Source organism: Adiantum capillus-veneris, chromosome 12 (genome assembly GCF_014529385.1).
Source record: "Adiantum capillus-veneris isolate H3 chromosome 12, ASM1452938v2, whole genome shotgun sequence".
NCBI classification, from domain to species: Eukaryota; Viridiplantae; Streptophyta; class Polypodiopsida; order Polypodiales; family Pteridaceae; genus Adiantum; species Adiantum capillus-veneris.
This window is the reverse complement of record NC_140942.1, coordinates 139,910,988-139,936,902: the sequence shown is the minus strand read 5'-3', so window position 1 is coordinate 139,936,902 and position 25,915 is coordinate 139,910,988. Positions and strand designations below refer to the sequence as shown.

The following is a 25,915-nucleotide window of genomic DNA, read 5'->3' as shown; positions in this document are numbered from 1 at the left end:
GCAACACATACAAATGGTTGTTCACGTAAAGGTTTCTTTACAGATGGCTTTTCTTTTTGGCAAATCTTGACTTGCTATGAGAAGTCCAATCTTAAAAGCAATAGTTTAGTCCAATAAGACGCTTTGAGTCTCGCTCTTAATAGAAGTTTTTTTGACTTTTTAACAGTTGGGTTTGGGACAATGAACAAAAGAGTTTCTTTTATTTTGACGCGCTTCTTTATTTGGTATACACAGGTTGTGCTTTTGTCACCTTTCCTGAGAGAGACATGGCAATTGCAGCAATCTCAGCATTGAATGGTATTTACAAGATGGCGGTAAGCTCAAGAACATATAACTAATGCTTGAAGCCCATGAAGGACACCGCCTTCTAATCACAATTGTGTGTGGTTGCTTAGGGCTGTCATCAACCCATCATTGTTCGCTTTGCAGACCCTAAGAGACCTAGGTCTGGAGAAAGAGAGACAAGGCACGTAAAGTGCTTTCTACAGTTCAAGAATATCTCTTGGGACATTTCTTCACCGAGCACTCTCTAAGTGCTTGTGTGCGTAGAAGTAAAGTGCCACTAATGTCTTCGGTTGTGTTTTTTGTGTAATTGATCAGCAGGGTGGGAGGTTCAGGGCCAAATTTTAGCCCTCGCTCTCACCATGGAGGCTCTGGAATGAATCACCACTCGCATCCTCGTTTCAATGCAGGGGGATCAAGGTATAACATTTTGTGATGCTTCTTGTGCATGACTGATCCGTGCTACATGGCTTTGTCCATGTTTTTGAGTTTCTAAGCGTGTTTGGGTTGGCAGAGAATCGGGGGGCCCAGCAACTGAAGGTCACAATGCTTCTTTTGGTTGGCGCCAAGGAGCAGGTGGCACAGGATTATTACCTCAGGCAGGAATATTGCCATTGGGTGCACCTTCTCAAAAAGGCCATCTGGACGGCCCCATCTCAATGGTAATTTGCTCTCATTGGTTTTTCTGAGATGTGAATTTACTTGCCGTGTGATTGAGGTTTAGAACTCAGTCCAGATATCAACAGGATATTGTCTGCCAGACCTATGTCCTATCTTCTCAAATAAATGCCGTGGAGACACACACACACACACACACACACACACACACACACACACACACACACACACACACACTTTCTTTTGTAATTCTTGCTGATGGAATTTACAAGTGGGAAGCCTCAAAGGGAAGAAAACCCACTAAAAGTAAGAGATGCAAAAAGTGGAGCACCATGAGGCTAAAAACAGTCAAAAGTAAATCCTATAGGCATCAAGAGTGATGTCCCTAGCATCATAAGCGAAATGCAGCGCTTGACCAAGCGACAATTTGAAATAGGGAAACGGGTCAACATCAGTGCCTTGAAACATTGATGAGTTCTGGTCAATTGAAGAATATCGTAAACTGAGACTGTGGAGACTCTAGCACCCCAAAAAGCCAAAATTGTCTGTGAAAAGTACCGGAAGGAAAACGCAGCCGAAGAGCAGCCGACACTTGCCTTACGAAGGATTTGGAGCAGTCAATAAGTGTGGCACAGTCTCCTCAGCTTCATGGCATCTGAGACAACGAGAAGGCGCAATATGCCGTGCATGCAATAAGCTGCCAACAGGTAGAGCTCCCACCAAGCAACGCCACAAGAAAACACGTTCCTTCAAAGGTAGATGACTCTGCCAAATGCGAGACAATGTTGGTTGCCACCATAAGGATGACTTAAAGAGTGACCACAGCTGATTACCATGACACACAATCCACGCATTAGATTGTAAGAGGGTATGGCATTTCCTAGGGGAAAACCGTCGGGTTTCAAAGGCAGTTTAGTGAGGTGAGTGATAAGTTACCTGGAGGAGGCAACTCCAAAGGGAAGACCGAAGCAAGTCCCGTAGTACGTGGGCCTCTGAACAGAGGTACTTGGTCGTTCTGAACAAAATTGCATTCCAGTCTGGTAGCGGCAAGATTCCAATCAGAAATGCGGGAGTTTAAAGAAGGAATGGGTGAGAGATCAGCAAGCAGCCTTTGAATCTCCTGCCAAAGAGGGGAATAGTGGAGTCCCAACCGAAAATAAGACACTGCATCAGAGAACAATAGAACATGGCCCGTGTCATCCACTACCTGATGTACCCCACACACAACACACACACACAAATTTTAAGTGTGTTGTTTTTAGTGTAGACATCCAAAGAATAGTGTGTGCCTCTTCTCTCATATTGCAAACTTTTCCCATCCCTGAATCACAATCTTGTAGAGATGCCAGGTGGCAGAGCTGCTGCTCATAAGACAAGTTGTCTTGCATATGTTTAACGTTCTGCAGCGTGTGCTTTGAACAGGGCATCAGGGGTGATGGTTTATCCACCCAAGCAGCTCCAGGTATTTCGGGCCAGTTAGCAGGCATGGGTTCTCAGAATCCGCAGCAACAGGTATCATAGGCAAAACTCAGTTTATAGACATCTATTTATGGTCATGAATTTTATTTAGTTGTTGTTTCAAGGAGACTATTATGTGGTTTTGTGTGACATTGAGGGTGTTGGTGTCTAATTAGTGGGTTATTCAAGGTGTCTGTATGATTAGAGTGCCTAAATTTTACCATAACTGAGAATGCGTTTTTGAGAGGACACCATTTTTGAGGCCTCTTCTGTGTTGCTTGAGAATCACACACACACGTGCTTGCGCGTGCACAATTTAAAAAAAATTAAAATCAAAACATTTTGTGTTTAGTGTAGACGTCCAAAGAATAGTGTGTGCCTCTTCTCTCAGATTGCAAACTTTTCCCATCCCTGAATCACAATCTTGTAGTCAGGCTGCAGAGCTGTTGCTCATAAGACAAGTTGTCTTGTATATGTTTAAGGTTCTGTAGTGTGTGCTTTGAACAGGGCATCAGGGGTGATCGTTTATCCACCCAAGCAGCTCTAGGTATTTCAGGCCAGTTATCAGGCATGGGTTCTCAGAATTCGCAGCAACAGGTATCATATGCAAAAGTCAGTTTATAGACATCTGTTTATGGTCATGAATTTTCTGTAGTTGTTGTGTCGAGGATACTGTTATGTGGTTTTGTGTGACATTGAGGGTGTTAGTGTCTAATTTGTGGGTTATTCAAGGTGTCTACAAGAAGAGTGCCTAAATTTTCCCATAACTGAGAATGTGTTTTTGAGAGGACACCATTTTTCAGGCCTCTTTTGTGTTGCTTGAGAATTTTCTGTAGATACTAGAGACCTCTTCATCTTAGCAGAGGTACTTCAGACCAGCTTTGTTTTTCCTTTGTAGCTTTTTTGTTCAATGGTAGTATAGTGGCTGTAGAGTCAAATTCCAACAATATGTGTGATATTTTTGAAACACACATAAATTCCATGCGATTTATGTGGCTGTTGCCCACAGATCCATTGGTTTTTGGAGTTTATATCAAGGGTCCATAACACTTGAAGAGTTGATCGAATCACCCCTGTATTTCAACTAAGTTAGTCTCTGGCTTGACAGGAAATAGCTTTTAATTATGCTGCTCTGAATCCCTGTGATATACCTGTCTTGATACAAAGCTGAGGAGGCGAAGTACATAGCTGAACAATGGCGCACCAGGGCATATAAGACTTGAGGTTTATAGAAAGCCCTTTGTCCCCAACTCTTCTGTTCAAGTCTGGTCCACTTCCAGTCTTTGCTGTGGCATCCCTGATAATTGTATTCACCTCAGAGCAAAGCATGGGCATTCAGAGAGTAAAGATTTTTCTCATTTCTCATCACAATTTTAATGCTTGAGCTGTTGATGAGGAGGGTGCAGTAACTGGCTGGAGGATTTATTGCTGCTTTTTAGACTTTGGGAAGGCGTTGGACACTGCCCAATGACATGACTCCTTCACGGACTATAAGTTTTGGGAGTTTTATATGAATTGATAGGGAGGATTATAACTTTTTGAGTAAATGACAATCAAGGTTGAGGATATGAGGGTTGTTCAGAGCTGGATAACACTGTCAAGTGACGTAGGACTGCTTAATTACTGTCAAGTGAAATAGTACTGTTATTTTTATGTGTTCGGTACTCACGAAGAGACCTCACATTTGGGAACTCTTTTTGTAACTTCTGGTCTCATATGTCAATTTGTCTGTTTGCAGACAGGTAAATCATATGATGATGAGGTGATTATGTAGTCCACATGTGTTTAAAGCCTTTTGCTGACGTAATGAACATTAATGAGCCTTGAGGATAGAGGTGAATGGCAAAGATGGTTGGGTTTTTTCATCTCTTTGAGCTCTAGGGACTCTGAGCAGCCCTTGTGCACAAGAGGAGACTCGGCCTATCTAGGCACAGTATGGTGATCGACTTCTTCATCTCACAGCCGAGTGTGAGTGTCACGATTGTGACTATGTTAACAACATTACATCTACTCCTAGTTGCAGATACGCGAAGTGCCATGCCAAGGAGGACCCCTATGCTTGGATGGTCACACCCCTTTGCCCAAAAGATGTGCCTCTTTGCCAAAAGCCACACTCCTTCGACGACTTGTCACACCCCTTCGCTATACGGTTGCAACTCTTCGTCCAATGGTTGCAGCTCTTCGCCAAAAGGATGTGTCTTTACGTCTAAAGTCATGTCTCTTCACTAGGAGACGTGTCTTTTCATTTATGTCTCTTTGTCTCCTATATAAGGAGCTCTTGTATCACACATTAAATTAATAAAACACAGAGTCTTCTGAGTCTTGTTTCTGAGTTCAGTTCAAGTTTCTTAAGTCTTAATCATGAGTTTAAGTACTTAATTAAGGATTAGTACCTAGAATCCTTTTAGTGGTATTAGAGCAAATTTTTTTCCCGGGACCCGAAGGTTGTGAGCCTCTCACCCTCGTCGCTACCCTCTCCCACCCTTCTCGGAGTTGCATGGAAGCAGAAGAAAGGTGGTGGTACACGCACATCTCGGCATTTTGTAACCCAAAGTTACTTATGTTCTAGTATTATACAAGACTAGAGACAACAGCATGGTTGTGTGCATGCGTGATGCTCGTGATGCTGCATGGGTCAATGCGAAAGACTGTGCCTTTTCAAGCTCTAGTGTGTACCTGTTCATCTGAGTACCCTTTGGTGGAAATTCCGAAAGCTAGCTGAATTGCACCCTTTCGGTGGTGACTCCTCGCGTTGCATCCGTTGCCAAGCGCCACATGCTACAAGCAACGCTTCACCGATGGGCACCAAATCCACCCAAGCGGCAGCAATTTCCCAAGCGACCCAAGCGGCAACAATTTCTGTAAGCTGGCTGGGTTTTCTTTCTACGCGCTGGCTGGCCTTTAGTTTTACGTTGGGCAGTTTACACCGGCAATCAAATTCAGTGCAATGTTTTTTTTTTATCAAAACATTCCCCGGCCATGCACTTGAATTAAGTGGCCGCCCAAGACCCTATTACTTTAAGCCTATCTGAACACCTTCAGAATCCCAAAACCATTAAAAAAATTACCCCAAACACTCTAGGGATGGCCTATTTGCAGCGTGGGTGCTCTCCTCCAACCAGTTCGAATGTCCTTCTGCATTTCTCCAACGTCAAAGCTTGTGGCAGCCTCATTGTGTGCGCACGATGGCTGACGACGGACTTCCTACACCTACCCTCTACTTCTCGTACATAGACGAGATACCAAAGAAGAATTACGAGTGTACCCCTTTGCACTCGAAGTATTCGTGTTTTTCCGAAGCCTTTTTTAGCGTCGGAACCCGTTCTAAACATAATTTCCGCTCTCAGAGTACCCGTCCCAGAACTTGCACCTGTTCGAGAGTTCCCTTTGAGGCGTAACCATGCCGAATTCTCAGGATGGAGTTGGTCAATTTGACGATGCCACTACTCTTATCAAGGAGCACATGGCCACACTTTCCATAAGTCTCGCATCACTTCACACTTGCTTGGATGAGATGCAGATGCAAAACACTTCTCGAAGTTGTCCTGCTGTTTCTCGGCCTACTGATGCAGCATCTTTAACACCTTCTTCCGAAGCCTCAATGGACGAACCAAAAAAACCAGATCCAACTGAAGAGGTAGACAATCGCGAACTTCAATTACTTTACAAAATTTTTAATGCTGCACAAAAGAAGAAGAAGCTTGATGTTAAACTGTCGGAACCATACACTGGTCGCCGCGATAAGCGCGTGCTGGATCAACGGCTATTCAAAATGGAGGTCTTCTTGTCCAACACTGATTTGGTCGAGAGTAAAAAAGTTGCACTTGCTAGTTCTCTTCTTTGGTGGCAACGACGGGTTGCTGATGGTAAACACACACCTTCTTGGGATAAATTCCGGCGTGCTATTCGCAAGGCGTTCGAACCTGCGAATGCGGATTTTCATGCCCGGTCCTGTCTTCTCCGCCTGAGCCAGAGAGGTTCCTTGGCCGCGTACATCGCAGAGTTCCAAAGGAGATAGAGACCCTTAGTCCCTTTGATAAACTTCACAGCTTTATCGACGTACTCGAACCCAACTTGAAGGACGATGTGCACAAATACAACCCTACCACCTTGGATGTTGCAATTGCCTATGTGGAGCGTCTTGGCGATAATCGGACCCCTACACGGAATTTTCTCCCTGGTGACAGATCTTCAAACAGCCCTCGCTTTTCACAGCGCGATCGCAGAGATAGCTATAGCCAAAGTTAGCAACATCAGTCTCAGTTCAGACAGCAAGCAACGTAACCTTATTCAACTTCAAGGTTCTATTCTCAAGATCGACAATCTCAAAGCAGATCTTCTTCACGTGTTCCTCCACTTGATCGTGGTAAAGGACGTGATTTTTCTCAAGATCGGCATTCCAATACTCAGCAAGGCTCTTCATCAAATGGATCTTCGACTTCAAAGAAGGATGGTTTATGTACAATTTGCGGTGGTGATCATAGATGGTATCAATGTCCAAAGAAACCAAATCCGTTTAATTCGAAAAGAAATTCCAACGCGGAAACATCATCGAATTTTGAACAACCAGATTCTGCTAAGGATAAAGAAAAATCTGTAGTCGATACGATTCGTGTCTCAGAGGATACGACTATTCTTATGAAGCATGCTCAGTGCAATTCTTCCGTTTTGGAGCCTCTCTCAAAGCAAGTAATGAGCCTTCTTGGAACTAACAATGGTCGCTCCATCAATATTTTGGTGGACAACGGATGCTCGAATAATTTCGTTAGTACTCAGATAATTCAACAGCTTGGTTTGCCAACTCAGAAGACATCTCACTTATATGATGTTGAATTAGCAAATGGATCAATTTTGACTTGTGATCAGACAGTTCGACAGTTGCAGTTTGAGATTCAAACTTATGCAGATCATTTGGATTTCGAAGTCATGTCTTTATCTCACTACGACATGATTCTTGGTCAGCATTGGTTATTCCAATATGATCCAGCAATTAGCTTTCGAGGACATACTATCAATTTGTTCAAAGATGGACGTGACTTGACTTTACACTGGCTTTCTCATGTGGAAAGAGTGATTCAAGCCTCACATGTACTAGTCAAACGACATGATACAGAGGATTATGAAGCAAATATGATCTCTGATGCAGATGCAGATATTATTATTGATGAATTTTTGAATCCATTAACTTCTCTCGAGTCAATTGCTGAAGACAAAGATGATTTCAAGCAAGAAGTTTTTCCAAGTGATACTTCGTTACCAGACAAAGATAAGGAGATAGTTGCAGATTCTGAGTCTGAAGACGACTATGCTTTCTTTGATTCTTTGTTGGATGATGATATGCCAATTGCAAATCATGAAGTGACAGTTCCTGAAGATGATTCTGAAGAATTTTGGGATTTATTATTGGAAGATGATTTCAGTCTCAAGCCAAAATCTCTCCAGTGATTCATAAAGTTGAAGTCACCCCATTGAAGAGTACCTTGAGAAGATTTCCTCTTCCCCAATTATTTCGCAGTTACTGGAAGATTTTGAACCAAAAATCTTACATCGCATGAAGGATTTTGAAGATCAATCTCTTGTTGCAGTCAACTTGATTATGCCAGATTCCCCTAAAAAGTCTTCTAATAATGCAATGACATGGGATTTAGCAGTCAAAGCAAAAAGGTTTCACAAGAAGCAAAGGTTTAAGACAAAGACTTCAGATAACTCAAAGATCGAAGATTTTTGAAGATTCAATGCTTTTCCAGAGTTCTATCAACATCAAAAATCATTTCTTTGACACGGGCTCTCATTTTAAATGGGAGGGAATGTCACGATTGTGACTATGTTAACATCGTTACATCTACTCCTAGTTGCAGATACGGGAAGTGCCATGCCAAGGAGGCCTTCGCCCAAAAGACGTGCCTCTTCGCCAAAAGCCACACTCCTTCGACGATTGGTGTCAGTAAGTGATGACGTGTCTGTCCGAGAGCATAAGGGAAACCCTAGCTCTGATTGCTGTTGAAAACCCTAATTTTGCAAACCCTAACCCTAAAACCTGCAAACCCTAAACCCTAATCCTAACCCTAGCAGCAGGAGCAGTTTTCCGTGAAATGCGTTGGATGATGACGTGGCAGAATTTTCGGATTTTGCGGCGGATTTTCAGCCTTTCAGCGCGACGGCATTTTGGCTGCTTTTCTCTACGCACTGTGTGTGAGAGAGAGAGAAAGACATTGCTTTATTTTAATTGAGAGAGAGCTTGTGAGAGGAAAAAGAGTTTCTTTTGATTTGGAAGCTTTTGGGGCTCTGCTTTTGGCATCCCTTGTAAAACTTTAAATACGCGGTTTTGGGCACACTCTGCAGAGCATCTGGATGCAGAGTCTGAGAGTGAAATCCTAACCGCTCTCTTGTACTTTGAGCATTGATTAATACATAAAGAAATACCGGAAGGGACGCTAGTCTTTGGGGCCAATATCTCTAGGCACGGCACTCCGCCGGGCCAGTGCAAATCTATTGTGATCTTTGAATTGTTTTGAAGTGGTTATTTGGTGCTGTTGTGATTGATTCTTGACTCGGAGTGTCCAAGTCTGTTACAGTGGTATCAGAGCATGGCCGATTTCTCTTCTACGGGAAATCCGATCCCCAATTTTTTTTTTCCCGCGGCACCTATGGCTTCACGCAAGGATCAGTCGACTCCCTCTGCATCTGGAGATGCGGGCAAGGATCACAACGGAGATTCCGGCAGAGAGTATGGCCCGCCTCGGCCTATTCAGGCGGAGCAAAGAGAGATGAAGCGTCGTCAATTGATCGGCGATGCAACAAAGATGATGCTCAGTTTTGCGAAGGGATTTTCTTGTTCGCATAAAATTTTCCGTCGTCGGAGTCTGAAATGTCTGTAGACGAGTCCTCTGTAGAACTGTCAGTCACTGGGCGAGATTTAGACTTCTTTGCCTTTTTCTTGCCCTTTCCGAAGCGTTGTTTCTTGCTTCGCTTTTTACCTTTTCTGTCTTCTTCGCTCGAATTTGAAGAGCTAGAAGAACTGTTAGAAGAAGAAGAAGAAGAATTGGGTACTCCTTCAAAGTGAACACGCTTCTTGTGTTTCTTTGCTTTGTCAAATGTCGACTGACGACCCAAATAACCCGGGAAGTCAGTGCCTTTCTTCTACTTTTTGCCGTGCTTTTTGGCTTTCTTTTGCGCGTCAAAAAGCTGAGCAATCCGTGCATCAACCGCCTCTTCTAATTCCTTCTCAAAATATTACTTGTGATCAGAAGGTTTCTTGAGAGCGGGTTTCTGGGGTGGTGTAGTGGTTTTCTGCCACTACGCATGCACTTTCTGAAAAGAAGTCTCGCTCATAAATTTTTTGCCAGTTTTGGTTTAAGGAAGGTGGACAGTCGATCAAATTTGACACTTTTTCAGGATACCAAGATGCTTCGAAGGCTTTGTCTTTTATACAGCAGTTTGACATCGCTTTCGTCGGAGGACGCTACTCAGAGCACTCCAAGATTCGGAGAGCTGCCTCTTACTTTAAGGGGAATGCTCGCACTTGGTGGTCCATGCTTCTTTTAAACAAGACTGCGCCAATTAAATGGCTGAAATTTAAGAAGCTTTTTATTTCTTCTTGGTTGATGCAAGAATATGAACGCGATGTACGAGCTGCTTGGAACCATCTACGGATGACCAAGAGAGATACAGTGAATACTTATTGTGAGGGATTCTGGAGGTCTTTTCTACCCGCCTCTTCATTCAAGAAGATCTCGTTCAGAAAACAGATTGAGCGGTTCACCTTGGGTCTACCTACAGAGATCCGAGATCACTGCGTGGAATAGAAGTTAGCTTCTATTCAGGAGTTGATGAGTCATGCGAAGCGGGGCTTTGCCATTCACTCTGGTAGTCTGACTTTCCCCACCGGTGACGTCATGACACTACGAGCCAAACAGACTTCTGGGAATGAAAGTAGAAAGAGAAAGAGCAACCCAAAGAAGAAGGATGCACGACCCAAGCTTACTCCTCAGGAGCGAGCTCGCTTCATCAGGGAGGGGAAGTGCTTTGGATGCGGTGAACATGGACATATCTCCACGAAGTGCCCTAAAAAGGCACCGAAAGAACAGAATGACAAGGACGACGATAGGCCTGAGAGTTTGAGAGCAGCCGAGGAACGTGGAAGAAAAGGCAAGATGAAAACAGGACTAGTTCCAGATTGTGTGGGTACTGATCTCAACACCATGGACGAGAGTACAGAACTTTGCCGAGCTTGGGGCAAAGTGAAAGATCAAGAGGCCCTGATCTTCTTTGATGGAGGAGCCAAGGCCAACTTCATTTCACCGGAATTGGCGGCGCGGCTCGAGATCACTCCCGATTGGATGGGACCACTTGCGGAGGCAGTTCTAGCGGCATCTGGCTGGGACATAGCCATTACACCTGTCATTGGTAAACTTTGGTTGCATTATCAGGGGTATTTGGGGCATGAGGACTTTTTCATAATGCCTTTGGAGGGTTGTGATGTTCTCTTAGGGATTCCTTGGTACCACAAGAACAACGCCGTGGTCGATTATTGGGCGAGGAAAGTGACATTGACTACAGAGAAGGGCAGAACCATTGTACTTGATATTAAACTAAAGGGCGAGTCTGTTCCTATTGTATCGGCTTCGGCCATTTCTAAATTAATGAAATCCAATCTGTTTGTTCACTCGATCTTTATGAAAGAATTGAGCGATAATGATAGGACAAATATGTCTAAACTTGATAAAGAACGCCAAGATTTTCTCCACTCTCACGCCGATTGCTTCTCAGAGGGCCTACCAGGCGAGTTACCACTTGCTCGTCCTGAAGATCATACCATTGGTCTGATACCTGGAAGCACACCACCGAACTGGCCACCTTACCATGTGAGCCGAGCACAGAATGAAGAGATTATGAACCAAGTGAAAGACCTCTTGGAAAAGTGTCTTGTCCAGCCTAGTACTTCACCGTATTGCTCTCCACTGTTGTTGGTTTTGAAGAAAGACGGATCTTGGAGAATGTGCATGGATTATAGAGCTCTCAATCACCATCAAGAACAGATCTCCGATTCCTAGGATCGATGATATACTCGACAGATTACAGGTCGGACGACTTTTGGGTTATTTGAGGTTTTGGTGATGCCTTTTGGCTTAACCAATGCTCCTGCATCATTTAACCGGATGATGGACAGGATTTTTCGAGAGTACAGGCTATTTGTTGGCACTTTCTTTGACGACATCATTGTCTTCTCCAAGAATCAGACAGTACACAGAGATCATCTGCTTCAGGTCTTTCAGGCATTACGAGATCACAAGTTAGTGATTAATGCAAAGAAAAGTGAATTTTTCCTACCAGAGATACACTTTTTGAGACACATTGTCTCAGCAGAAGGAGTGCAAATGGATCCGGCCAAGATAGAGGCTATCCGTGATTGGCCCGATTTGAAGAATGTCCATGAAGTTAGAAGCTTCTTGGGACTGTGTTCGTACTACAGGCTGTTCATTCGAAAGTTTGCACAGGTTGTTTCCCCTTTGTATACTTGACACAGAAAGGAAGTCCCTTTCTCGTGGGGATCCACAAAGGTGACTGCCTTTCAGACATTGAAAGAGAAATTGACTACGGGACCAGTTTTGTCTCTTTTGAGTTTCAGGGATACTGAAAGCTGACAGTCTGCTGTACAACTTTATGAAATGGAATTCCTGATTATGATACTGATTTGTTCTTGACTTCTTTTAAGTGCAAGAACTGATAGACGAAATGACTGCAACATTTTGGTATGATTGATCTCGAATAGACATGGTTGCAATAGGGGTTAGTCAATCGGACATTGATGAGGTCCCGATTGGATCTAGATGCGATTGCTAGCTACATTGCCGATAAATCATGGTCTAAGATCCGAATGAATGTTGAATGTCATGTGATGTCGTGTGATGTGATTGTCGATTGGTACATGTGCTAGATGTGTGTTCCTAGTACGTAGGTACTAACAGTCAGTGTCTGCTAAGACGGTTTATGGCTTCTGTCTGTTTTGCAGGTGAATTGAGGGCGATTACAATGCTTTCAAGAGGGGGGTATGTCACAAAGTGATGACGTGTCAGCTCGAGAGCATGCGGGAAACCCTAGCCCTGATTGAAAACCCTAATTTTGCAAACCCTAACCTTGAAACTTGCATACCCTAAAATTTGCCAAAAACCCTAATCCTAATCCTAACCCTAACCCTAAAACCTGTCCTAAACCCTAACCCTAACCCTAGAAACAAGAGCAGTTTTCCGTGAAATGCGATGGATGATGACGTGGTAGAATTTTCGGATTTTGCGGTTGATTTTCAGCCTTTCAACGACGGCAGTTTGGTTGCTTTTCTCTATGCACTTTGTGTGAGAGAGAGATGGAGAAAAAGACATTGCTTTATTTCAATTGAGAAATGAAATGAAATGAAATGTTATATTAACGTCTTCAAAAGGCCATAATGACCTATGAGACCCGAAAGTTACTGTTGCTAATTGGACTATTTTTTATTTTTAATGATTAATTTCTTTTTTAGGATATTTTATTATGTGCACTAAGAACTGTTAAAAGATTGTAGCTACAGGAACTGCCATCAAGAACGGACAACTCTGATGTGTCATTTGATGGGTGACGGTAAAAATCGCGAAGGAGTTTCCGTATGTTCGATGGAAAGGGCCGGGTTACGAGTGCCCCTGATGCGTCACATGATGGGTGACGGGTGCATCAGTAAGGGGGCATCCCGTAGGCTAAGGAGGAAATCCGAACTGAGTAAGAAAATACGCGTAATAACGCAAGCACAAGAATAAAGATGGCTTCAATGAAGCTTTTTACGAAAAGCAGGAACAATCGCGGAAAGGCAGACGCTTTCCCGCGAGGAATCTATGTTTGCATTGCATTCGTGCATGTGGTTGCATCTAGGGACGCCTGGGAAGTGTTGTGAAATGCATTGGTTTTAACTTATAAGGTTTTATTGAGTTTTTGGGTAGGTTCAAACCAATTTTAAAATATGCCGGCCGCCCACTTAATAAGTGGGCAGCCACTTAGAAGATAAAGCAACAAAACCAGCCAGCGAATTCTCTCTCCCTATTTCGGGTAGAACAACGCAAAAAAAATAAAAAAAATAAAAAATAAAACGGCTGCGATCTCTACGCGAGCAGCTATTCGTGCCGTGGCAAGGGAGCTATAAAAGCACCACATGCCCTCACTCAAAGGGGGTACCAACATCAGCAAGAGAAGACTCTCCCGCAAGAGATCGCGAGACTATGAAGCACGGAAGTCGCTTTTCCCGCGCAAGAACGACAGGTATCTATTGTGGATTCGCCATACGAATTGTTGTCGCGTGTTTGTGTGGTTTGTTTTGCAGGAATCTCCCATCTTACGGGAAGGCCCTTCACGGGAAGTACTGCTTCTCGCCTAAGTCCCTTACGAGAAAGTACGGCTTCGCGCCTAAGTCCCTTACGGGAAGGAACGGCCTTGTGCCCAAGCCCTTTACGGGAAAGCACGACCTTTGGGTCTAAGATTACAGAACGGAGGGGTTTCCTCGGGTTCTCGCGCTTGTATAAGAATTCTCCCTGAATAAAAGAATACTCTTTACGGGGGGGGGGGGGGGGGGGACCAGCCCATCTTCTGGTCCCCAATACTGTGTCGATCTTCTCCCTTCTCTCATGTTTGCAAAGAATTATAATTTTCAGATTTTCTAAGTGCTCGTCTTGTGACAGTTACAAAGTGGTGGATCTGATACAAAGTCAGAGTAACAAAATAACCTAACAACAGTACAAAACAAAGATACATACTATGGGGTCCTAAGTTGGTTGATGTGAGTCAAGCAAAAACTAAGCAAAAAAATGGGCGGCTTGTTGGGATAGCTGAATCACAAGATATCTAGCATCGGTCGTTGGCGAATCTCATCAATTTCCTCCATGGTTAGTAGTCTGACCGGGCGTCGTGCATGCCTGGCCAGCGTGCTCCGAATTTTCTGTCGTAGCCTCCGTCGATGCTGTGTAGTTCTTCGCAGTCGCGGGCGCCTGGATTTCCCTAGTTCAATCGCTCGGTCAATCAGTGTGCCTCTGGTGTGAGACGAGGGGGAGCTCTGCTGTGGGGGTGGCTCTTGCGGCTGTCTCGTGTCTGCTCTGAAGAAGTCTGTGATCCGTCTTTGAGACTGGCTAGCCTCGCCTTTCATCAGGCTATCTCTGTGTCTGCGCAGCTCGAGCAAGAACAAACCCAGACATCTCTGATCTTCGTATCCCATGACACTTGAGAGTGGTCCAAAACCCTCTCTGAACAAGCAATGGAAGCGGCCTCGTATCTCGTAGTAGACGGGACAGCGGCATGTATAGTGTAGCTCTGTCTCAGGTTCCATGTTACACAAGGGGCATGTCCTATCCTCTGCTGGTACTCCGCTGTATCTCCCAGTCTCAATCCGCAACTGGTGAGAAGATGTGCGTAATTGGCCAATAGCACATTGTATCCCATGAGACAAGTGGGTATCCATGTATCTGGGTCTCGCCACAAAACCATCTTCCGTAAGCTGGAGGAGGTGGTCTTTGTAGAAAGCCATCTTTGTACCCAATTCCTGTGTTGGTTGTATCCATGTCCTCCTGGTGTCTAGTTGGGTCAGGTCTTGGCGGATGAGCTTGTCACAAAGTGATGACGTGGCGAACAGCAGAAACCCTAATTTTTGCCAGAAACCCTTAAATTCCTGCAAACCCTAATTTTTGCCAAAAACCCTAAATTCCGGAAATCGCAAAGACGGATTATTAAATTTTTTTTTTTTTTTGGAAAATGATGAGCGACGTGAATTTTGCTTATGCTTTTAAAAAAAAAAAAAAAGAGAAAAGACTCTCTAGGAGAGAGAGAGAACTCACGCTTTTGATTTTAAAAGCTTTTGGGGCTCTGCTTTTGGGCATCCCTTGTAACCTTTAAATTGGTGGTGAGGGCCTCACTTCTCAGAGCATCTGGACGCAGAGTCTGAGAGTGAAACCCTAACCGCTCTCTTGTACTTTGATGATTGATTAATATAAAAAGAAATACCGAAAGGGGCGCCAGTCTTTGGGGCCAATATCTCTAGGCACGGAACTTCGTCGGGCCAGTGCAAATCTATTGTGATCTGTGAATTGTTTTGAAGTGGTTATTTGGTGCTGTCGCGGTTGATTCTTGACTTGGAGTGTCCAAGTCTGTTACAGAGCTTGGTGATCTCTGACTGTGTAAGAGTGAGAGATGGTGCATCCAATGAGTAATGGAATGGTGGCAACCTGTCTATGTTGAACCCATGTGCCTCAAACCATGATGTCATCTCCCCATACCAGCATGTTGTATCTCCTTGTATGGCTAACTGTCGAGAGGATTCAAGTGCTATGCGAGCATATCTGTCTCTAGGAAGTGCCCATGTGCTGTTTATGAAGGAGAATGATCTGGTGAGCGCCTCCACCACAAGTGGGGGGGTCGCTAGCTCTGCTCGGATAATGGCCCGTGGTACTGATGCCTTGGCTCTAATGAGCCTCGAGATCATAGAGACGAGAGGTTTCTCCATGTTCCCCCATCCGTTTGAGCGACCCGGCCTCCCGTGGTGATCCAGTGAAGGTCCCCTTATCTCGGTTCCATAGAGCAATGCTGAAGCCGCCAAGGTGTCAAAGAGCTAGAGCTTCGTCCGGAGCTCTTGAAGCTGAACTTGCGAACACATCCTCTCCAGTCTCCCCAAAGCTGCGTGGGCTGTAGTAAGTCTGGTCTTTGCTGCTCTTCTGAGTGAGAATGCAGGTCCCGCTAAAAACCACTCCAAGGTAAGTGTAAGCGTCTGTGTACTCCACAGTTTCCTGGCCGTATGTGAATGTAGGTGCTGACCTCCTGATCCACTGTGGGGTGGTATTAAACACCATAACCTTGGTTTTACCCAGGTTGACAGACAAACCACTTTCGTGGGCAAACGTATGCAAAGCATCCAATTGACGTTGCATTCCCTCTGCGGATTCGGAGATCAACACTATGTCATCAACATATAACAGAAGTGGAATCCATGTCCCTGCCAACTGAGCACCTTTATCCCCATCGTTGTCAATGTAATCAGAAACCTCATCCATATACATACCGAAAAGAGTAGGAGAGAGCGGGCAGCCCTGCTTCACCCCAATAGTGGAGTGAACCGGTGTAGAGAGTCCCTCCGGGGTGCGTACATGCCCTACTACTGATCTGTACAATGCTATGATCCCCCAAATGAGTTCTGTGGGTACTCCCATTTCCTGTAGTCTGCGCATCAGTCTAGCTCTGGGTATCGTGTCAAAAGCTTTGCGGAAGTCCACAAAGCTACAATAGATCCGTCTCCCATGAGATCTGCCTTCTTCGATGATGGCCCTGCGTGTTAGGATATGGTCAAGAGTAGAGAAGCCTCTCCTGAATCCTGCCTGCCCAATCGCACGTATTCCTTCCCTCTCTGCCCATCTACTCAGCTGTTGCTCCAGAATGGATGCATACAACCGTGCCAGTGTGTGCCCAATCATAATAGTGCGATAATTCCCAAGCTCCATGGGGTCTCCTGATTTGAAGATAGGTACGATCGTAGATAGGCTCCAAGTGTCTGGTAGGCCCTCACACATGGCCCGGTTAAACATAACTGCTAGAAGCTCTGCTAGTAGGTCTTTGGCATGCATGAAATGCTCAGCGACTAGGCCATCATGATCATATGCTCTCCTACCTAGTCTTCATCTTGTCGATAGCTTTCTTCACCATCTCAGCGGTGAAAAAGACACATGCGTGTGGTCATGTATCGGGGGGGTTGGGGAGGGGCGGCTGTGCAAGTACTGTGTACAAAGATATGCGTACTGTCCCCAGGTCTCTGTGGAGGAAATAGCAGGGGAGAGGGGGACTGCTCATGAAAGAGCCGCCACGCCTCACGTGAGTCCTGACTCAAGAATAGCTGATATAGATCCTGCTCGAGTCGAGCCAAAAAAGCCCTCTTCTTCCGCCGCACCAGGCGTCGGAAGTCAATCTGTGACTGTTTGTGAGTGACGTCCCCCAACAACACCTCTCTCTGAAGTCAGGCTCTAGTTTGGCGGCACTCCTCATCGTACCAGCTGTTCTAAGGCATGCTCCCTGATCGGCGGCTCTGCTCAGGCTGGGTGTGTGGGTATGCTTCTGCTGACTGTTGCCTCATGTAATGTTTGTGTCAGTATAGTAGTTAGCTCCTCCAGAGGTCGCCCCGGGTCCTCAGTACATAGGCGTCTGTAGATTCGGTCCATGTATATAGAATCCGTCTCTCGTGTGAATGTGTAGCGAGTAGGGGTTGTTACTCGTGGCTTGTGTGCTACACTGAACTAGAAGGAGATGGTCATCGACACCAGAGCATGATCCACTGCCACCCCGACCGGTCTGGGCTCAACTGTGAGGTCCTGGATACTAGAGATGAGATTCGGCTGTGCCATGACATAGTCACTGTGCTGGCTCCATGTCTGTGTGGGAAGCATGTAAAACCTCCCGCAGCAGGAAATCTCTGTAGGCCGTTCAAGATGGCCAATCCATGTGCAGTGCCCATGTCTATCAGGTGTCGCCCATACTCAGTATATTCCACATCGTGTGATAGTCTGGAAAGGCCCGTCTCTACAACATCTAGCTCTCTTAGCATCTCCTCTGAAGTATCATAAAACACTGCCTGGTGATGGGCAGTCCTAGCATTGAAGTCCCCTAGGATGATAATGTCACCGTCCCTAGAGAACTCCCATATGTCATCATCCAAAATAGAGAAAGGGGACTGTCCTCTGGGTGATGCATAAACTGATGTACTTGGGGGAAAGTAGCAAATAGCTAGATAGAGGTATTTGCCTGTCTCTGCTTTCAGTCTCACCCACATGTACCTAGCCTGCTCGTCCCTGCGGGCTATATGTATTAGTGGCTGCAGATCCTCTCTAAATAACACTGCCACTCCCCCAGAGCCCCGCCCTCTGTGCTCTAAGCGTGTCTCCTGTCTGTAGGCTGTCTCCCACCTGTGTCCACTGATGTGAGGCATGGATTGCCCAGGGGCCTGGTGTGTCTCGGAGTAAAAGATGATGTCTCTTCCAGTAAAGCTATCCGCAAAGGCACCCACATCAAGACGCATAGATCCATTGCAGTTCCAGGCAGCTACTTTGAGTGTGGTCCCATAGGTCTCGCACCGTCATGTGGAGCGTCGCTCTAGTATTACCACTTTTCCGTCTCGGTAAAAAGCGATCTTGCCTTTTTCCCTTGCCGCTCTAATCTCCGGCATTACTTCCTGCATATGAGCGATCTGCGAGGATATGTAAGTTGGTAAACCTTTTGTGCTTCTCCTTCTGCTAGGGTTTAGGCCTCTCGGTCATGATCTGCAAGTTGGCTAGGGTTTAGGCTCAAGAAGTTCTAACCCTGTGGGTCTTCAGTGGCTTGACACGTCAGGAGTTTGTGACATCTCCCCTTCTTGAAAGAAGAGTAATCGTTCGCGATTATATCTGCAAAACAACTCAAGTTAGATAAAAAATATCGGAGGGTCATTAAGTTTTCTCATTCCATATCAAAGCTCTTGATAGTCTGGCGTAGCAAAATTAGCCATCACACCCAGATCGCGCTGGTCTTTAGATGGGGGTGTCACAATGATGACATGGTGTGCCTAACTGGAAAGACATGGCCGAGAGGATAAGAGAAAGTGAACCCAAAGAAGTTTTGAACCGTTGATTAGTGCGTTATGCCGAAGGGATACAAGGGCTAAGAGATTAGGGTTAGTGAGCTGTTAGTCTGTGATGGTATTGGCTTAATGGCCTTTATCCCCAACAACCTCCCACTTAAAGGCCAATGTGCCAATAGGTTGAGAAAGGGGGAAGTGGAGTATGATGCCATCAAGTCACGACACTATGCAAAACGCTGAGGAGGTAAACTCTTCGTGAGAAGGTCAGCAGGGTTGTCATGTGTGCACACCTTGACAAGCTGGATGATGCACTTGTCCTCAAGCATCTCCCGAATGAATGATACTTGATCTCAATGTGCTTTGTCGTCGCATGAAACACAGGATTTCGTGCTAGTTGAATAGCACTTTGATTGTCAGTGGTCACAATGAAATATTGGAATTTCAGCATTAGCATCCAAACACTAGACGAGCAAGCCAAATAGCTTCTTTACAAGCTTCAAAGGAGTGGTTGATTGAGCAATGCAATCTTGCTCCCCCAACAAATGTGAAAAGTTAAAACATAGCCACTAGTGGACCTTCTATTGTCCACATTCATTGCATAATCAATGTCCGTGTATCCTCTTTCATTGCCTCCCAATAGCTTCTTACCAGGATTAGGAATGTATCTGTTGACTGCTCCCACTGCAAATGCAGTGTTTGGACTTGTAGCAATCATGGCATACATCAAGCTACCAACAACAGATGCATAAGGAACCTTGACCATTTCAGCCTTTTCCTCATTTGATTTAGGACAATCAATTTGGCTAAGTTTTACATATGGAGGTAATGGGCTATTGGATACCTTCCCCCTTTGTATATTAAAACGTTGAAATACCTTGGAAATGTACTCAGTTCGAGATAAGCAAAGCATTTTCTTGCTCATACCAAGAAAGTGGCTGCGTCTATGGCCTCGACATAGAAACCCTAAAACCTGCCACATTTTCTCTGACAATCCTCATACCAAGAAAGTGGCTGCATCTATGGGCTCGACGTAGAAGCCCTAACCCTAAAACACTCCACAAGAAAGCTGATCTCTTGAGAAGATATGGCCATAATCGTGACGACACATTTGACTCTGAAGTACAATGCTTTCTATTTAGCCTTGATTACTTCAGGGAGGACCAGGGATTTGACATGGGAGGAGTTTGATCCCATGGTGTTGGGACCAAGGTAGTTAGGTACGTAGTGTTCGGTACAAATTCGGTACGTAAGGTATGTAGTATAGAATGGACTGAGTTTTTAGGTACATATTCGATACGTAAGGTACATAGTACATAATAAATTGAGTTTTTAGGGACGTAGAAATTCGTCCTTTTTTTCACAAAGCCTAATACTAAGAGTACTTCATACATTTACTTATGCATTCACCAAGACTTCAAATAAAGACTAGAGTCCACGACTCTAACCGAACAATGTACTGCAAATCGCACACTACGTGTTAAAAAAAAAAAAAGAAAAACATATGTACAGATCCCTATCCGTACTGTAAGGATCCTATCTGTACGTTGTACTAGGGTATGCCCTATTATTCGCTCATTTGTCCCAGATTTATGGGTAGTGGGGTTTTCTAGCTAGTAGCTGGATCAGGCAGATTGTGTATACCCCTACGGCCTATATCAGGGGGGGGGGGGGGGGGGGTGGGCATTCTGATAATGTTGTGTAGCACCTGTGTACTCTCTTCCCTTGTCAGCACACTTTCGGTTGCAGTTTGACAGACTTGTGGAACAGTTTGTGTACTCATCAACCGCTGTGGATGGAAGAAATTGGTTTCTGGAAGCTGTTGCTTTCATTTGAAAAATTTGTTTAAAGATGATGTCTTTGCTCGCAAAAAATGATGCCGATGCTGGGTTTATTTTCATGAAAATGTAGGTCAGTGGTGTGCCCAATCATGGGAGGCGTTTTCACATTCTAGCATGGGGGGGACTCTCCAGTTTTTGTCCGGATTGCCACTTGTTGGCCTTTTTGGTTGGGCGCCTTATTTTCTCCTATTTGCTCATTTATCCCAGATATATGGGTCGTGGGGTTCTGGCTGGGTCGGGCAGGGGAAAGAGGGTGGGGGGTGGGGTGGGGTGGGGTGCCCCCTTTCTGATAGTGTTGTGTAGTACCTGTGTACTCTTTCGGTTGCAGTTTGACAGGCTTGTGGAACAGTTTGTGTACTCAACTGCCGTGGATGGAAGAAGTTGGTTACTGGAAGCTGTTGCTTTCACTTGAAAAATTTGCTTAAAGGCGATGTCTTTGCTCGCTAAATGATGCCCATGCTGGGTTTACTTGCATTGAAATGCAAGTCAGTTGTGGCATATACCTGTCCTGGCTCAGGTGACTCGTCACTGGAACTCTCAAGGGCTTTATGCTACTGTTTGCAACACTTTTTTTAATTGCGTATTTGTGAAAGAGGGCTTTGAATACATGTAAAATAGATTTCTCATGGTTACCTTGTTTTTCCGGTAATTTGTGGAAAGTAACCCATTTGTTCAACAGGTTTTTAAATTTGCTCTTTGGATAATAAACTTTTTTAAGGGTGCACGCTAGACACAATCTATCCTACGTTCTTTGTTATTAACTAGCGTAAATTAACTTGAAATTGCGATATTATTTGTAGGTTTTCAAGGAAGTATCGATTCAAAATTCTACTGGCCAACCGCATACTTTGCAACAATCAGCAACACAGCAGTATCTATCCAATACTAGTCAGTCACAGCCTATACAAGGATATCCATTAACACAATTGACAGACACAAGGTTGCAACAGCAAGTTCCTGTAGGTCAACACGCTTCCCCACAGCCTAGCGTTCAAGCTCAGGTCTATAGTCAAACTTCTGTCTCTCATCCAGCATTGCAGCAACAGGTTGTAACCTCTATGCAACAACCCAGATTGACTCAACCACCGCAGTATCAACCTCTGCGTGCACAAGATTCACAGGCAAGTCAGCAAATGCAGATGTCCCAGCCCTCGCAACAAGCACACCAATTTTTATCGCTGCAGCCTCCTCAGTCTCAAGTTACGAAGGTCAGCCCCCAGCAGGTATGTGCTCTGTGTTAACTCCAGGTTATTTGTCAGCACTTTCATGGCAGTTGAATGACCGGTGTCTGCCTCATTTTTCTCTCTTTGCAGAGCTATCTTCAGCCCCTTCAAGTGGCAAGCCAGCCAAGTCAACAATCAGTTGCTTTGCAGGTAGGTAGAAGATTTTTCTGCAAGCAACATGAAATTTTGGTGCTAGTGTTTACTTATCCTACCTGCTCTCTGCAGCCTGCGTGGTCCATTCCTGCACAGCAACACGTTATCTCTCAACAGCAGCAGGCAGTCTCTGTACAGCAGCCTCCTGTTGTTTCACAGCCGCAGGTTCTTTTCTCACAGCAGCTGGCTGGTCCTTTACAACAGCAGGCTGCTCCATTGCAGCAGCAGGCCGTGCAAGCTGTGCCTTTGCAGCAGCAGGCTGTTCCATCTCCAGTTACAACATCTTTCTCTACTATATCCGTACCTGCAGTGACCAGCTGTGACTGGACAGAGCATACCTCCCCCGATGGTCATAAATATTACTATAACAGCAAAACAAGAGAAAGCAGAGTAAGGCTTTTAAAAAAAATGTCTGGCAGTTTCAATGATTTTCACTCTGATACCTCGTTAACCTTTTTGTCTTCAAATTTATTTCGAAGTGGGAGAAGCCGGAGGAGTTTGCAGCATTTGAACGGCAGCAGCAGCCGCAGCAGCAGCAACTTCAACAGTTACCACAGATGCAGCAATCACAACTTGTTCAAGCTCAATCGCTGGCCCATTCACAGCCCCTGCAATTTAATCCTCAATATCAGCAGCAACAGATTGTAAATCATCAGTCTCAACAGGTTCAACCTTACCAGCACCAACCACAGCCCCAATTGCAGCAACTACAACAACCTCAGCTCCAACAACAGCCTCAACTTCAACAGCAACAGGTGCAACTTCATACACAAACCCAACTTCAGCAACCGCAGCGAGAAGCACAGTTTAACTCAGCTGGTTTGGTAATGCTCTTGTACCTGTTGCTTACTTTTACAATTTTGGTTTTGTCTGGTGACAATGTATCTTATGAATGATAATTTTGCCTTGATGCAGCAATTTTCGCAATTGCCAAGCAGTGGACCTTTCCAAGCTGTTCAGGTGCTTATCACCCTCATTTTTATTCAGCTTCCCTTCTCTCCATATTGTTGATTCTCATTAGTCCCTGGAAATGTTTCCAGGGTTACGCACAGGCTCAGCAGCCTGCAAGCCATTCTGCAAATGGAGTGATGGATGCTTCAAGAGGGACCCAAATACAGCAGATTTCTTCAAATCAGCAGGTATGCTGGGGACATAGTTCCATTTGCCATGCCCTAGGAAAGACGTCTTCAGGAAGCTGTTGGATTTAGTTTTTGTTTGTGATTGTAATATGGACCTGGGGGTTGATTCTGGTTTCTCATTGCTTAACTTTGCTGTCGCACCAAAACCATCACCTCTTCAGGAAGGATTACTGACTTTCTCAACTTTGTGAGAGACCCACAAAGTGATGAGGACTGCATAAATCTGTGAGAGACTGTGCCCAACGGTAGAGAGGCAGCAAGAGTCTTTATTGACGTTTGGCACTTGTGCAGGGTCATAGTAATAGTGAAATTCAAGAGAGGGGAGCATCAACTTCGTGGCACAGTAGTATGGCCACATAGCGATGGCTGAGTAATTTTTTTCCTTGTAGTTTTTTGTCAGTGCTTTTCCTGTTGCAGTGCGAGCCATGGCAAGGTTATGATGATGTCCCAGAGAATGGTATCATACATGCGTGGTTGGTGTATATCAATGGGCCAACCTTATTGGCGGCATTTCAGTCTGAAGGTAGACCATAGTAGCACGGTTGTCCAAAGTTCATGTTACTGTACCGTCGTGCAGGGTACGCTAGACACTGAATGTAATGACCAGTGGGCCTAGAATTATGTACTTCCAGGGTATGTTTTCTGACAATGATGACATCAATGCCTTAAATAGCACGATTCCCCAGTATTCCAACTTCATCATGTGTTGATTATGCGTGCATCTTCACAGCAAAATAGTTCATGTTACTGTACCATCGTGCGAGGTACGCTAGACACTGAATGTTTTGACCAGTGGGCCTAGAATTATGTGCTTCCAGGTATGTTTTCTGACAATGATGACATCACTGCCTTCAATAACACGATTCCCCAGTATTTCAACTTCAAAATACTGATTTAGATGTGCTGTGTTGATTATGCGTGCATCTGCATCTGTTGCTTAACAGACTCTAAAGAAAAATAGTGTGAACTTATGAAGCAAGTCGCCCTATAGCCTATTGTCCTGTACTCCAAGCACTGTTTCATTTCTTCAGAAAGTTGAACGGGAACATGTGGGCAGTGTAAAGAGTGCCTGGAAGTTTTGAAGGGGCCAAGGTTTAAGAGAATGCCTTGGTTCTTGAGTAGGGAATGCATCCGCTTTAAAGGTTCATTGAATCTTGGTTGTTCATGTTTGGAATCAAGAGTGGGTCGTGTGTACAGATTCCATCAGCAAATGGGGCGCCGGATTCTGCTAGGGGTGGGCAGTGGATGCCAACCATGCAACAGGTGGGTTTCATCTAGTGTTATGCTTGCTTTTCTGTCTGCATTGTCTGCAACCTGTGATGCTCATTTTTCTCCTCCACACACTTGCATCTTGAGTTTATGGTAGCTTGTTCTTTTTTTCTGGTGGTTTAACAGGGTTTGCTTAACCAGGATTGGATGTGGAAGTCTAAGCCGGCAGGTAATGTCTCAGGTTTTCAAAAAGGCTTCAGCCAGATGTAGGGTAGTTTGGGTTTGTTTATTACAGCTCATTGTTTCACTTCCTCCTCCAGGTTCTTGAGGTGTACCGATACATGCCTAGCCAATCTGTTTTTGATCTTGTTTGCTATCTTTATGCCCTTCTGAGGCACATGAGGCTCATTCTCTACCGAAAGATGGCAATCGTACTGGCGGTATTCATCAATCTGGAATGCAGTTGTCGTTCCGATCCAGCAAATTAACCTTGCAGTTTGGAATGGGGGGTTCAACTCCGTTCATGTAAAAATATTTTGGACATAGTTATTCTGAGATTCTTTCCTAACCATTCAAATAGTTAATATATTTGAACAGGCTGGCTTTCAGATCCTTAGAATTCTCTTAAAAATGAAAAGAAAAATTGGTTTTGATGTGGATAACATGACGCTTTTAGTTTTTAGGTCGCTGTTGACTTAGTGGAATACTACTCTGCCCTGTTAAGTGGGTTGGCGGCCTGAAGTTCAAACATGAAGGGAAAATGGTCGATTTACCTCATTGTACCAGCCATTGTGGGTTTCCATACACTGCCAGTTCATGCAAGGTTCCAAATAGGGGGGGAGAGAATAAATGTCATCTAGAGACTGAAGTCAGCCTGAGATTGAATGATGCATGTGTGCGCGTCGTGGGTATTCAGGATAAGGACAAAAGCTATTGGAAATAAACCTATTGCAAATTGGAGTGAGTGACATGGTTGTGTGCATGAATATGAGGGATGAGGGAATAAAGCTCTAATTGTAATGGATGTGGAGCTGTGTGCATAGGGGAGTGCCACCATCATACGCAAAGGACTAGCTACCTCAACTTGGTACTTAAACTGGGGGTGGTGTGGCATGCCTGTAAGGTAAGGGGGCCAGAAGAATGGCGGCCCCCCAATTCCAGCTACATCATACTCCAATAATGTTGCATGCAATCATGATTTTAACCTCTGGAAATGTGGGGAGTTGGCTAGTGCGGCAAGCAGGCGATACACTTGGGATGGGTTCGAGCTTGCTTGCCACTGCCGCATTACTTAGTAATAACAGTTTTGGATTGGAACCACCAGGTACGAAGCATAACTGACATATGAGCTTTTTTTCCGGCTGTGGCCAACTAAGTGAAAAAAGATATGCA

General features: G+C 44.8%; 1 protein-coding gene across 4 annotated transcripts in view; it reads left to right on the top strand.

Annotated features, from left to right (window-relative positions):
- LOC147446594 (uncharacterized) overlaps positions 1-25,187 on the top strand; it is a 35,496-nt gene extending 10,309 nt beyond the window's left edge. For 2 of the 4 annotated variants that reach the window (XM_086525798.1, XM_086525796.1), the window contains exons 8-22: positions 235-314; positions 396-466; positions 601-702; positions 797-944; positions 2,323-2,412; positions 2,866-2,955; positions 21,600-22,022; positions 22,113-22,172; positions 22,248-22,565; positions 22,655-22,999; positions 23,091-23,135; positions 23,216-23,314; positions 24,512-24,577; positions 24,710-24,752; positions 24,844-25,187. In XM_086525798.1, coding sequence (XP_086381924.1) covers positions 235-314; positions 396-466; positions 601-702; positions 797-944; positions 2,323-2,412; positions 2,866-2,955; positions 21,600-22,022; positions 22,113-22,172; positions 22,248-22,565; positions 22,655-22,999; positions 23,091-23,135; positions 23,216-23,314; positions 24,512-24,577; positions 24,710-24,752; positions 24,844-24,851 — 1,988 coding nt within the window. In that variant the 3' untranslated portion in view covers positions 24,852-25,187. The remainder of the gene's footprint in view (positions 1-234; positions 315-395; positions 467-600; positions 703-796; positions 945-2,322; positions 2,413-2,865; positions 2,956-21,599; positions 22,023-22,112; positions 22,173-22,247; positions 22,566-22,654; positions 23,000-23,090; positions 23,136-23,215; positions 23,315-24,511; positions 24,578-24,709; positions 24,753-24,843) is intronic. The other 2 variants (XM_086525799.1, XM_086525797.1) reach the window with 2 other exon arrangements.
- Positions 25,188-25,915: the final 728 nt, after the last annotated feature.